Genomic DNA, 14,285 nt, shown 5'->3' with positions numbered 1-14,285 from the left:
TTCTTTGGTTTTTGGATTAAGTAATGTTTGACTTAATTGCTTGAGGCTAATCTTTTTAGAAAATATCCAGGGATCAAAGTGCTTATTTCTTGGCATTGATGATCAGAGGGAAGGTGTGGGTACCACTGGTAATCTACTTATATCTTTTTGTTTTTTTTTTTCTCTTGCCCTTTGAGAATAGCATTATCATCCTGCTAGATGTCATGAGGCAAACTGGTGAGGTTCTGGCCTGTCTACTTGACTTAAACTCATATCAAACTTTAGATACTGTAATGCTTGCTCCTTGAGAATCTTTTAATTGCTTAAGTTTTCTACTTTTTATTTTCTGTCTTTCTTTAATTGAAAATCTGATACCATTTCAAATACTTAATATGCTTACTTCTTGAGAATCCTTGATTTGTTTAAGAACATTTCTTGTACTCTATTGTAATTTTTCCTTTTGTTTCAGTCTTTCAGAGTTTGAAGCTTAGTTTCCATCTTGTCGCATAAATTGTTCTTTGATTCAATTCTTCAAGTACTTAAATATGACTTAATGATTATATTTTCAGTCTTCAGAAAACAAATAATTCAGCATAATCACTGTATTGCTGGCATTTTCTCCTTTACGACTTGGTTTATCATTGTCTAAATCATGGAAATAGTCTCTCTACGGTCTTTAGAAAACAAATATTCAACATAATCACTGTATGTCTGGCATTTGCTCTTTTATGATTTGGTTGACATGGTCTAAACTAAATCATGGAAATAATCTCTCTACAGTCTTAGAAAACAAATAGTTCAACATAATCACTCTGTGGCTGGCATTTGTTCCTTTACGACTTGGTTGACATGGTCTAAATCATGGAAATAGTCTTGCTACTTATAGGGGTAAGGTTGTGTACATTGATCCTTGACAGTGGTATGCCCTTTAGAATGGTTATTTGATTTTAGAAATTTATTCAAAATTTTCTTCATTGGCAACCTTTGTCTTTTCATGTTTTTTTTTTTTGATCTGATGCAAGTTTGTTTTTTCGCATTTGAATTTTGTTTGTATTCTATTAAGACACCTTGGTGGTGGTTTGTTTGTTTTCCACTTTGGCTAAGTTGACAGCTTTTGTACTTCAGATTGCAAGGTTGTTACTCCTGGCATATTACCTCAGAAGTTTTCTGTTATCTCTGAAGTAATTCGATTTCATTTTGGAGATATTCCAAGAAAATATTTGCTCGCTTTGGTTTTCTGTCTTTCTTGTAGATATTAATGGACCACCAATTGTTTTATACTTTAAGTCTTGAATAAAATTTTCCAATCTGCTTACTTGTGAATGTCTAATATGCTGTTTCAGTTTCTTTTGCTTCTCACATGACACTGAATGATGTTCTCATGGTTCTGAACTACTAACATACTATTTTCACAACTGCCTGAACACCAGAAGAAATTCTAGTGATGATCAGTTAGTGAAGGTGATTTCCTCGTGTGTGGCTTGTTCTGCATTGCTAGATGCTATGTTCATAATGATAGGACATTTGGATATGTTAAACTTGGGTGCACCAAGGCCCCATCAATCAGTTGGAAGTAATGATCCAATTCAGCCAACCCAGTGAATTTTTTCTAGACCCCTCTTTAAGTACATACATATAAAGAATCACAAGGTTTCATGCTCATTTGTGCATTGTGAAGTGATGGAAAAATGAACTTGGTGCATGAGTGGTGCACAATCCACAAATTTAATTCAGTGCAACCAAAGTTCTGATTGTTTTCAGTTTTCACAATTTCTTTATCTATAGTTATTAGTAAGAGCAACTTCCGGAGTTTTCTATTCTACTTTGTCCAAAAGTTGCAATTTTCTGGTGTCAGTTTAACTATTCTAAGCCTTGTGATTATGTTAACTTGTTAAGTGTTCAATAAAGGAAGAGATTGTTTCATTTGAGGTTCTGTGTTGGATATGACACCACCTGAAAATTAGATGAAAGGAACATCACTTAAAGTGGTTCTAAAAAGATCTCCAGAGAATGGCTGTCAGTTTCAACTAAGATCTGCTACAGAGGGGAGGGAATGACCTAGGAAGATGGAGAACTTGTGTCAAAATCGTCTATTTCAGCTCAAAACTCATCGTCTAGTAAGTGATCAGTTCAAATGTTACAAGTTCACTTCTTCCTATCTTGCATTTGGTTCTATAAAGGTTTGCAAAACCGTACCATACCTCTCGATACTAGCGGTATATACCAGTCCGCTAGTAGATCGGCACGCAGACCGCCCGCTATCGGGTGGTATCAGCCTTTTGGCCTCGTATCGGGCGATACAGGGTTGTATCAGGCGGTAATGGTCGAAATTTCGACTGTTATCGACTTGTATTGGTTGATATCGGGCAGTAACGAGTTCAATAAAGCATGTGATCCTTTATTGCAGATTAGATCGCCGATTCTTTGCCCCCTCCATGATCGTCGATTAGCTCGATGCCGAACCCGTGGAAGAAGTTCCGAGCGAGCGGTGGCGGCAGCAGGGGCGGTGGAGTGTCTTGGCTCCTTGCTGAACTCTGGCCTCCCAAGCAAGGTGGCTCGCTCGTCGTCCAGACCGGCTTCCCGACCTCCCTTGTCAACCTCGTCATCAAGAACTGTGGCCGCTTGAAAAAGCCCTCGCGGAAGAAGAAGCTGCCTTCCTCTGACCTCGACTCCTCTGCTTCTAGTCTCGTTGCAACCCTCGTCGTAACGACACCATCGGATGATGGAACTCGACTCGGTGCTGCCTTTGTAAACCGCCCGTTCCGGTGACCGAGGATGGCTGTTCGTCGTCGCTCATTTTTACCGAGATGAATAGTAAGAGGTTAAAGATAGGGTTGGGGTTTCTTTTGGTAATGATGTCGGTTTTGGGTCATGGGATCAATTTCTATTTTTAGATATTTTTGAAGGGTTTTATGCTTTTTTTAGGCGTATCACTTGGTATGCCTTGGTGTACCACTTGGTACGTTGTACCATACTACATCGAACAAAGCTCGATACACCGGTATGGTATGAGATTAAAAACTTTTCTATTAATGTGACATTAAGCTAATATATAGCAACTTCATATTCATGTTCCTTAGTTTGGCTATGACTGAACATGCGAAAAATGTTCAACCAGGTAACTGAACCTTTCACTTATAAGGATTCACAAGAGACCATCAAGAAATCTTTGATAATGTCAGTTTAACAAATTAGATAGTTAAGGTTGATTGTCATATCTACAGTGTTTAAAATTATATATAACCCTGTAGATGCAATAAGTTATTTTATTTATTAGATTAAACTAACTTGTAAAATACTTTACTTTCTTGGATAATCTTTGGAGATCGGTTCTAGAGCAGAAGAATTCATTGAAGTTCTAAAGTTCATATTGTGCAGTACAGTTTCAGGTTGGAAAGGGTTGAGAACTGACCTGAACTTATAACCACCCTTGTTTGGTCCCGAAAGGCTAGGGGTAGCTCCTTAGTTGCTTTCTTTATATTTCCTTTTTAATCAAGCAGATATAAGTAATTAATTTGTAAAAGCTGCTTTACTGTTTATATGAATTAATTTTTCATATATGAGTTATATGCCGCATGGTGCATTATGACTTAGCATGAAACAGAGTACTTATATATATTTGTTATCCGGACAATGATTTAACGGAATTAAGGTTCCTATCTTGCAGTTATTGTTCGAGATTTATTTTACAATCAACCTGTCAGGAGGAGATACATGCAGTCTAGGTTTTTCCCTTTATTTACACTCTTTGTTGCTTAAATTAAGTGCTTCTCATTTTGCAAGTTCATGGTGTTTACACTAACATAATATATTTTTTTTGATTTGTTTATAAAGCTCCAAAAAAGTGCTTTATTGTGTGAAGAAAGTTGTTTTGCGAGCTGCTTTAGTTCACTCACAAGTTTCATTCAAACTAGTTGATATTGATAGGTGAGTTCTTTGAGCTCTTTACATCATTTAGACTCTTCTAACTAGTTATTGACAACATTCTACCTTTGAAAGCAGCGAGGAGGAGCTGATCTGCACAACACCGTCTTCATCTCCTTTGCCTTTTGTTTCTAATATGTTTAGTAATGAGGTTTCTGATTCTCTTCACGAAATAGTTTTCTCTGATGACATGCTGATGCTTTCTGGATACATTTCTGGACCGGGTGATGTTTGCCCTACAAAGGTGCATATTTAGTGCAAGAAAACACAAAACTGTAAACATGCAACTTATTTGTATGTGTGCCTAACAAAACAATTCTCTATTATGCAGGCTCTCCAATATCTCTGTATCCTTTTTTAACTTTGGTTCTGTTAATCTCTTCATGCCTTGGTGTTGTCGCCTTAATTCCCTTCAGATGTTAACTTGAGGTTTATCAGCAAGGGTCCAATTCATAATTTGCTCAATAATCTGGCATCAAGTGTTCTGTGTTCTTTGGCTCTCCATGCAGTTGACCCCGAGATCCAAGGTGGAAAGAGACACAAAATTCAAGCTAATCCAGCATTTATACTTAACCTACACTGCCCTACTTCTCTTTATGACCTGCATTTCGAACCTTCTAAGACAATTATTGAATTCAAGGTGTTAGCTCTTTGTATAGTTATGCACTTATGCTTTTATTTTCTTGTGGTTTGAGCACATACATGTTCAAATTTATCGTGTAGTATATTTAAAAATTTCTTAGATCCTTGTCCATCTCTAGATTCTATGATCAAAATTTACATTGTATCTAATGGATCTTTGGCTTTATTGGTTTTTGGCTTTACTCTAGCTGTTTGTTACATGATCAACTCTTCATGTATCGAATTTTATCCAAGCAACTATAATATACTAAAACCATTAGCAGAATTATCATCTTATGGTTGGCATAAAGTAGGCATCATTGTCTTTTGTATCGAGGTTTAAAACACCTTTGGTATTCATAGTGATTGGAATTTTTCAGTCCGAGGTTGAATCATATATGGACCAACCCTTATTGGAATTCACCTTTGCTGACTCTTGCCCCACAATGTCTCCAACTTTGCCCCTGCAATTTGAGTCAGGCTTGCTCACCTTGGTTCCTGTATAATGGCATTGTCCAGTTTAGGTGCGTGCCTGTCCCTCGAGGTTATTTTCAATCATGTTACCATTCGCGTCAAATCATGAATCATCACTCATTTGAATGAGGGAACTAAGGTGTTATTCCTCTCTTGCTTATGCTAGTGTTGCCTTGATCTCCATCCAAGGAATGCGCCATGAAGTTGGTGCTCTTGTGCTAAGTTTCGGTTCAAGTCAACTCCATGTGGCTCAGGCTCTTTACTGAGTCCAATCCAAGTTGCTTCTCTTGATTTGTGTCGAGATCATGGTGGCCTTGGCATTCAACTGTTGCATGGGTCAATTCTCCGTTGAGTTTGATGTGCATATGCATTAGTTCAATATGTCCCTTCATATTTGTTGATTCGTGCCTTTGTCTTTGGCATTTCCTTTGGTATTTTCTTCGTCTTGACCTTGCTATGCATCCCTATGCATTGTTCCATGTGAGATCCATGTGATGATCTGTCATCACTTTCTCGATTTGAGCCCTCTTTGAGCTTGTTGAGCTGGCCTTTGTTTTTGGCCTCCGTTTCGTTTGCCCCTTCACTTGGCTCACGTAGTGCATCTCCGATGCAATATTCCACGTGAGGTCCTTTTAATGACTTTAATGCTGGTCGGATGCAACCTTTTGAGTTGGTTGAGCTTTTACCATTGCATCCCATGTTCTTTGGTGAATAATGGTGCAGTTAAGAGTTCTTGCATCTTAAGGTCTTCCCCTCATCATCTGTTGTCTGATGCCTTGGAAGTATTCATAAAAAATTAGGGACTTTCCCTCTAGAAACTTATCTCATTAGAGCAACTTTCCTCTGGTATCCTCCAATCTAGAAATTAAAAGAACGCTTCTCCAAATATACCCCATCTTCTCTGCATTCTTCAGTTCAAATTTGTTGGTCATTCTGCCACTGAGCACACTTGCTCGTTCATGTGCCCTCTGCTTTGCCACTAAAGCTTTAAGAAGAGTGCTGAATTTTCAGTCTTTAAGTTCATATCTGAAGGCTGAGGACTTAACCCATAGGGTTTTAAGAAGATTTCATGTTGTATGGTTTAAAGACTGCAATGTCACATAGGAGTACTGTACCGATCCCTGATTAGTCTGATACATACTGACCGGTACCAGTGTATCAACACTCATATACTGGTATGTACTGAATGCTCAAAGAGAAAGAAGGAGAAGAGGCAGGAACATATGTCAATGGAGGAAGAGGAGGAGGAAGGAAGAAGGGAGAGGAAGAGGAAGTTGAGGGTGTGGTGGAGGTAGAGGAGGAAGGAAGAAGAGGAGGCAGTGGAGGAAGAGGAAGAGGAAGGAAGAGGAGGAGATGGTGGAGGAAGAGAATGGAAGAAGAGGAGATGGTGGAGGAAGAGGAAGGAAGAAGAGGAAGGAAGAAGAAGAGGAGGAGAAGAGGAAGAAGCATATTTGAGGTTGTGAGAGGGAAGTGAGGTCAGTTGGATGCAGTGAGAAGAGGGGAGGTAGGCAGCGGTAGAAGGTAGTGAGAGGCAGTGAGAAGAGGGACTTAGGTGGTGCCAGCAGTGGATGACGGCAAGAAGAGGGGAGATTTTGCAGCGACCGACGACAGCGAGGGTCCATGGAATCTTTTCTTTTTTCTTAATTAGACCAGACTGGACTGGCCAAAATGTCGGCAGTTAAATTTTTTTTAATTTTTTTATTAGACCGGACTGGATTGCCTGAAATGCGTAGGTTGGTTGTACTGGCCAGTATAAAAATTTTTAGGCTATAGAGATGAAATCTTGTTTTAATGTTGAATAGTTCAATTGGACAAGGTGTCTCACCCTGCAACCTTGGCACACCTGGCAGAAAGGTTTGCACATATATGGAGCAAACAACTTGCTATGTTTTGTACTTTTTTAAGTACTGTCTGTGACTATAAGAAGGTTTATTTTGTTTTATCAACCAAGACAGAATATTGCATTAAAGCACTTAATTTCTTTTTTCATTTGAGATTCATGGGGAAGAATGCCTGTAATTGTATGTCTTCACTTTTTCCATGTTGAAGTTATCCACTAATGGTGCAAGGTGATATTTCAGGTTGTCTTTGAGAATGTAGTATAATAAAAAAACTTCAAATAGGAAAACAAATTTTTATTATCTTTTCTTTATCATCACATCGGGAAAAATAATAAAAGTCAAATTCTTCTTCTTGGATAACCTGAGAATGTCAGTTCATCCTTCAGAAAGGTTTTAACGTGGAACATAAATCTCTCAACTCTCTTATGACCATTTTTTTGGGCTAAAGAAATATTTAACTTTGTATGAGCTGCTTAATTGTAGACATTGCTAATTCTGTTTATCTAGGATTTCTTTTCAATATTTTGCTCGTTTTAGACTACTGTATCATGTACTTTGTGCCTTATTTATGGAGCACACATTTAGGTCTTGCTCTTTCTTTTTAGGACTGGGATACCGTCTTAACTTTCTTTGAACGAGCTGTCAGGCAATCTTGGCAGCAACATCTGGCACCATCGTTGCAAGGTCAAACTCTCAGTCATAATAGTTCATAAGGTTGAAGAAGATAGTATGCTTGTTACTTCTTTTTCAGCCTAAAGCTGTATTATGTTGTGTTTATCTGTAGGAAGTTCCCAGAAAATTGGTGCACTTAGGAAAAGTGAAGCACAGAAGGAAGGTATTGGTGTTACATCATAATAAGTTTTTGTTCTTTGAAGGATCTTGATGATGTGATTTCAACAGTAAACCTTTATTTCAACATCAACTATATAAACAGTAGAAATTTATATAGCTGATGTTGGAGTATATTTCTTTAACTAGGTTCTTTATGAATTACTTTTCACAGAAACTTCCACAAGAGATCTTGTAAAGAGCTCCAATATTACAAAGAGAAGCAGCAATAATCAGTTACACCGGAACTCTCTTCATATACCGATGACCACTCCGCTAGATTTGGCATCAGAGGATACTTATGCTGCTCAAGATCAAGGAAGGTCAAAGAGAGATTTGCATGGATTTTTTATGAATCTTGAACCATGCCAAACTGACACTGATTATTTTGGGGAATATAATTTTCTCCGTTGTTCTGCAAATGATACAGTGCATTTGCTTGGGTCCAGTCCTGATAACATGAGTTGTTTAGACATTGATCATTATGATAATGCTGACGATTATTATTTTGGGGAATATAATTCTCTCCGTTGTTCTGCAAATGATGCAGGGCATTTGCTTGAGTCCAGTCCTGATCACATGAGTTGTTTAGACATTGATCATTATGAGAATGCTGGTGATTATTTTCTGCCGCAAAATCATGTTATTCTGGATCCTGTACCTCAATTTGGCAAAAAGCACAATATTTTAGGCTCAAAATGGAAAAACAAGTGTCCGGAAAGAGTCAGAAATTTGAGTAGGGAAGCAGTTAAGACTACCAATGCCCTTGATTTTCATGGTGTCATGATAAATGACCACGAAGTTGAATTTTCATCACCTTTCCTGAAAAAGCTCAGCAAATCAGGTGCTAGCAGCTGTTCTCTAATAAAAAATGATAACTGTGACTCAGCATACTACTCAAGATGCAGTGGTTATGATGTTAGGATTGGTCAGTCAGGAAGCGACTTTTTTCTTCATGATAATATTGATATCATGGATGCTGATTACAGTACTGAGAATTTAGACACTAGGGATACATATACTCAAGAATCATTTGATGCCTCGATGCATTCAATTGGTGTAATTAGAAAATGCCGGACAACTAAGCATTTAGATGTATCATCAATTGATTTGGTTGATCCTTGTTCTCTTGATCAAGGTTGTTCAAGCAAAGACAAAAGGCTTGATAGTTGCCTACAAGATTGGGAAGCTAGCTCCAGATGTGGATCTCCTTACCCATGTGCATGGCACGCTAGATCTCTTAGAACTATTTTTGATCCTGCAAATAGGAGTCTCTCAGAAGAAAAATTGTTGTCTGTAGAAGGTGATGGAACTTGGCCTCTTGGAATAACAAAAGTTAAGGATGAATATCTTAGCCCTACTCAACACTGGTCCACTTGGGAACCTCCCAGCATGATATATCCAGCGAACAACTTGGATGATAATTGCTCTTTACATCCCATAAGTAATACAGACATTAGTGACCCTTCAGATGAGGTGGCCTTTGAAAATGTTTGCGCATCTAGTAAGATTAATGATCAAATAAGCTTGTTTCCTTCAGACATTTTGGATATCAGTGTTACTGAGAAAATTTTCAACCCCAAATTGCTCACTATAGAAAAGGATAATGTGGTGGTTGGAAGCCTATGGAACGAGAAGGAATTTCAAAGTCAACAATTGCCTTTAATCTACAAGGAAAGGTCAAGAAGTCAGTCAGCTCCTCCATTTTACAAAGGAAAGTCCAAATTCTCTGTGTTGTGTGGTTGTCTGACTTCTGTAGCTGCAAAGAATTCTAGTTCTGCAGTCTCCAAAGACTTATCAGGTCTGTTGGCTGTTTTACATATTGTCCTGTGAGTTGTGACTCCTGTCTATAATTTGGTCTTTTGATACTGCTTGCATTCGTGTATTATAGAGATTCTGTTCTTGTTCAGTCTTCTCTAATATCCTTTTTCTATGTCTTGCAGAGGCTGTGTGCTTATTGGATAACATGCTACAACCTAATGCATCTCAGCCATGTTCGCAGCCTGTCCCTTCTGAGGATTTCCAGCCATATATGATGTAGCTTCCTTGTTGCCTGTTTCATTGTTTGGCACTTAGTGGTTGTTATTGATTTTAAACAATTTTGTTCTTTTAACTAGAGAACCGAGTAATGAAAAACCAAGTGCCTTTGACAAAAGACACTATGGCCAAGCTGATGCAATTGATGATGTTCCAGAATATTCAGCATCTGGAGTTGCCAAGTGGCGCTTTGGTATTCCGCAGACTAAAGTTGAGAATCTCTACTATGTCAATTCTCAGTTTGTGAGGAATGATTATTACACTACATATCTGTGAGGAATGACCTTTCTTTTGCTTATTTTCATAGGATGAAGACATTTTACACAAGCCTGTGGAACAGACCAATGATATACTCGATATATCTTCTGGGCTTTTACATATCTCTGGTGACTCATTAGTGCCTGAATTAATCAATAAGGACTGCCTTCACAATGCCAGGGTTCTCTATCAGGTGGACAAGAAATTTATTCCAGTGATGGCAAATGGAAGACTGATGATCATTGATCAGGTATTCATTTCACACCTTCTCTTAATCTATGGTGAAAGAACTTGTTATTTTCTTGTGCACATTCTGTTAACAATTTCCATGATGATAGTTGTCTTGATTATTTAAAATGTTAAGAGTCTGCTGACGTACCATTGTTGGCAGATTTAAGGTTGAGAATATTCCTAATTACATGATGCTATTGATCTGTAATTTAAAATTTTATTCTAATTCAAAACACAAAAGTGTTGCTTTTAAAAAAGCATCTTTGTTAAAGCATCCAATTGCTGTATGTTTTTTCTGAAGTCTGAACATCACTTGTTGGTGTGCTTTTATCATCTTTTTTTCTCACTAGTCACTTCCTCTATGCTCATTCTCTTGCTGGCTTAATTGTTGTATGCATTTTGATTGTGTTGCTGTTGAATGCTAAAGCTTTTCATGTGAACTTACTCTAACCTGCAACAATAGACATAACATGGATGCTTTTGCTGGTCTAAGGTATGACTGCATATTGAGTAGTATGTCAGGTACTACTGGGATGGGTTATCTGATACTCTGATATGTCATAGGCCCAGTTTAAAGTTTAAACCAAGGTCCACTGTTTTAATGTTTTAATATTTTGTTTTGATTGATTTGAGGAATTCCAGCACCATGCTGACGGATATATAGACGTCCAAGCCAGGTTTGGTGCAAGTACCAATGCTAAGCTTTTAAACTTTGGGATGGGCACACTTTAGTTTAGTGACAAGGATATTTAGCTCTAATCTAGATTTTATTTGAAAGCATATTTGCATCAATCTTCTTTGTTGAGCCATTCAGCAGCATAAAGCTGTTTGATTTTTTTCGTTTTTCTTGTATTTTTGTGCTTGTCTACAATATGCTATTATAAAGATTCTCATAGATCAGCAGGAGTACATGGGTTGGGCAAATGTTGAACTAAATGTGACAAACACCTGAACTTGCTTGAAAAATAAGGGATCAGTATTTGTGGTTCATGTCACATGATCGAAAATTCAATTTTATAGAACAACTTGGATAGTTGGATACAATGGACATTAAGCCACATGATCGAAAATTCTTAAGTGCTTGATCCATCTAGTCTTTTAGTTAATCTAATTTATGTTTTGTGTGAAATCCTAATTCTTGCTTGAAACATCTTGTTTTATTAGAGTGGGATGAAAGATGGATGGTGCCCTGCCTAGCCCCTATTTAGGTCTGTAATAGGTGCAGGCTCATAGTGGGCCAATCATTGTGGATTTGTCTCAGGCCCGTCTCTAACAGGAGTGGCTTGCTTCAGGACCATACTGGTCATTTAGGACGAAGGACTGAACTTATCCTTTATTAAAGGACTGATTCAGTCCTTTATTTTTGATCTATCGGTATTCTTTGAGGGTGAGAAAAATCACACAGGGCTTCATCTAGGGTTTTCACAACATGAGAGAGGAAAAAGAGAAAGGAGGAGATGGTTGTCTTGGTAGACATGTGCTCAGAGATCGGAAGATGTGAACAGATGACTAGAAAATTGCTTGAGTTTCTGTAAAAGTTTGCCATTTGTATTCTCTCTCTTTGTTTCGTCAGCACCAATGAGGTGCTCAGGGACTTTTTTGTGTTGTTATGTAGTTTTTGCGAATCTTTTGTTGCCACATGTACCTTTTGTATGTGAACTTGGGAACAGTCAAAGTTCTTCTACTTTGTTCCAAGGTTCGCAATTTGTGTATTACTGTACCAGATAAGGTTCGGACTGGTATGGTATCCCAAGTGTCGATACACTGGTATGTACTGAGTTTCAAAACAAGACTGTAAAAATACCAAAAAAACAACAAAAAGAACTGCCCGTTACAGGACATATACCATCTGTATCAGGTGGTATAAGCCTTGTACCAGATGATATGCCCTATATTAGTTATACTGAGTGGTACAAGCACTGTACCGGATGTTATGGGCCTTGTACCAGGTGTACCACCCAGTTCACCTTGGTCTACATACCGGTAAGTTGTCGGACTGGTAAATACCGTCTGCACCATACTGTACCAGGTGGCATTGCAACCTTTGCTTTGTTCCATTCTTCAGTTGGTTCTTTTGTTCAGGTTAATAAAGGAAAACCATACAGTTTGGCTTGCAAAACTATGTCTGTGATATGCCAGCAGGACAAGGAATGCATTGTTTTGATAATCAACTAACATCCTGAGTTTAATTAGCACTTGAATCCTTGGAGGCAGTAATCTGGGTGTTATAATCTTCCTCACTTAGGGTCGATGCTGACTTGTTAATAAGCTATAAAATCCTAGTAGTTGGCATGAGATACACAACACTATGGCAATGGCTTCATGCTGTAATATGCCACTTGTAAAGCAATCAGATGGTCCATTTTTAGCAGACCTATTGATCTACATATTTGCATTTCCTACATGTACTCTGATATAAGACTACCATGACTTATCCCAATGCCCCTACTACCCCAGTAAGTTGGATAGATCATGCCTTAATCTACGTCATCCAAATGCCTTAAACATACCTAGTCTCATATATATCAAAGCAATATATTACTTTCTGAACTACCACAAACTGGCCTATCACAGACTTTATGCATGTGTGTGTTTGAACTCCACTGATTCAGATGGTTTGTATCAGCAGCTTGCTGACATCAGAGAACTGTTATCCAATTTGGAATTTATAGGCTTGTGCAGGATGGATTACAGGTGGTCTGTCAGAAAATTTGTTGATTTAATCATCACATATGAAATATCGTGCAACTTGAATGAAGCATCTAATATAATATAGGAGCTGCCAAAATGCATGGGGCAAGCATCTAATGTGATTTAGGACCTGTTGAACCTGATTTTCTATGTAGTGATTACCGAGTCTTATGTGCCAGATTCATGTCAATGAATTTAAATGTCAAGACTCCAGAGGCTCTTTATTTGGTGTGAAGTCATATGTTGGTTAATTTTGCATGCATTTACCTAATTATTATACCATATTTTTCAGCATGCAGCAGATGAACGAATTCGTGTGGAAGAACTGCGCCGGCAGGTACATATTAAATACCATATTAGGATAAAGCTCTAAATATTTAAAGAAAAAGGTCAAAAAGAAGGTACATGCTGTGATTCGTGATCTTGTATTGATGGATGAATCACAATCACAGGTTGTGTCTGGTGAAGGCAGAAGAGTTACTTATCTGGAATCAGAGCAGGAGTTGGTAAGTCAGCATTTTTTTTAGTCTTGTTGATACTCCTTTTGCTTTATTTTGTGAGGCTCTCTCTTATTAAATTCTCTGGTAAACCAATTACTTTCTTTGTCTGTTAATGACAGGTTCTTCCTGAAATGGGATTTCAGCTGTTACAAAAGTATTCGGAGAAGATACAGAATTGGGGCTGGATCTTCAACATTCATAGTGCATCCCAAAATTTATTTAACAAGTAGGAATCCATTATCTACAGTTATTTCCTTGTGTTAGTGCATAAAATGAAAATAGAAAATGTTTTCTTCTGGAACTTGAAGGGATGGATCTTTGCTTGACGGAGAATAAAAATTTACATTCCTGAATAAGCTAAAATTCAAACGCTCTTATTTTATATGATCATTTAACTTTTATAAACTTCATAGGATTAGTTCATTCTCAAATCTCTTTTGCTTGTTCTCATGAAATCTTGATAATGTTTTCGCCTACGAAGCATTGTCACAAATGTAGGATACACATATTACATGGCATATAGATATGTCTATATTGTTAAATATTGATGTTACAAGATTTTTTGAAATATGTAATACCTTGTGTGACAATCTTTGACATTTAGTTAAAGTATGTAGTTACTGCCATAAAAATAATTTTCGGTGCATATCACTAACTTATTCATCAAAAATGTATCTGATCATAAAAAATCAAGTTATTTAAACATCATAATGTCCAAAAGTTCAAAGAAAATTGCAGGAACATATGATAAGAGATGTAGGTTAGAACAACATTTTTTATAATGCTAAACAAAAAACAATATCAAACAAGATGTTTACAATTATGGGTTCATTGTAAAATGAGCAAATAAAAGAAAAACAAATTTTAGAAAAAGTTCCTCAGAATATGGACCAATATTTAT

At 37.4% G+C, this 14,285-nt stretch overlaps 1 protein-coding gene across 2 annotated transcripts in view; it reads left to right on the top strand.

Moving 5' to 3' along the window:
* The window catches only part of LOC103970930 (DNA mismatch repair protein MLH3), a 39,530-nt gene that overhangs the window by 18,501 nt on the left and 6,744 nt on the right, over nucleotides 1–14,285 (top strand). For both annotated transcript variants that reach the window (XR_010492719.1, XM_065134234.1), the window contains exons 6-20: nucleotides 71–128; nucleotides 3,647–3,704; nucleotides 3,814–3,906; nucleotides 3,982–4,147; nucleotides 4,235–4,250; nucleotides 4,320–4,543; nucleotides 7,445–7,523; nucleotides 7,624–7,674; nucleotides 7,843–9,468; nucleotides 9,611–9,704; nucleotides 9,785–9,914; nucleotides 10,012–10,212; nucleotides 13,177–13,221; nucleotides 13,337–13,390; nucleotides 13,504–13,610. Coding sequence is in view for 1 of the 2 variants with exons in the window: in XM_065134234.1 (XP_064990306.1) it covers nucleotides 71–128; nucleotides 3,647–3,704; nucleotides 3,814–3,906; nucleotides 3,982–4,147; nucleotides 4,235–4,250; nucleotides 4,320–4,543; nucleotides 7,445–7,523; nucleotides 7,624–7,674; nucleotides 7,843–9,468; nucleotides 9,611–9,704; nucleotides 9,785–9,914; nucleotides 10,012–10,212; nucleotides 13,177–13,221; nucleotides 13,337–13,390; nucleotides 13,504–13,610 (3,002 nt within the window). In the remaining variant the exon portion in view is untranslated. The remainder of the gene's footprint in view (nucleotides 1–70; nucleotides 129–3,646; nucleotides 3,705–3,813; nucleotides 3,907–3,981; nucleotides 4,148–4,234; nucleotides 4,251–4,319; nucleotides 4,544–7,444; nucleotides 7,524–7,623; nucleotides 7,675–7,842; nucleotides 9,469–9,610; nucleotides 9,705–9,784; nucleotides 9,915–10,011; nucleotides 10,213–13,176; nucleotides 13,222–13,336; nucleotides 13,391–13,503; nucleotides 13,611–14,285) is intronic.

The sequence above is a fragment of the Musa acuminata genome, chromosome BXJ2-11 (genome assembly GCF_036884655.1).
Source record: "Musa acuminata AAA Group cultivar baxijiao chromosome BXJ2-11, Cavendish_Baxijiao_AAA, whole genome shotgun sequence".
Classification (NCBI taxonomy): domain Eukaryota; kingdom Viridiplantae; phylum Streptophyta; class Magnoliopsida; order Zingiberales; family Musaceae; genus Musa; species Musa acuminata.
The sequence above is the reverse complement of the archived record's forward strand: the minus strand, read 5'-3'. Positions and strand labels throughout refer to the sequence as shown.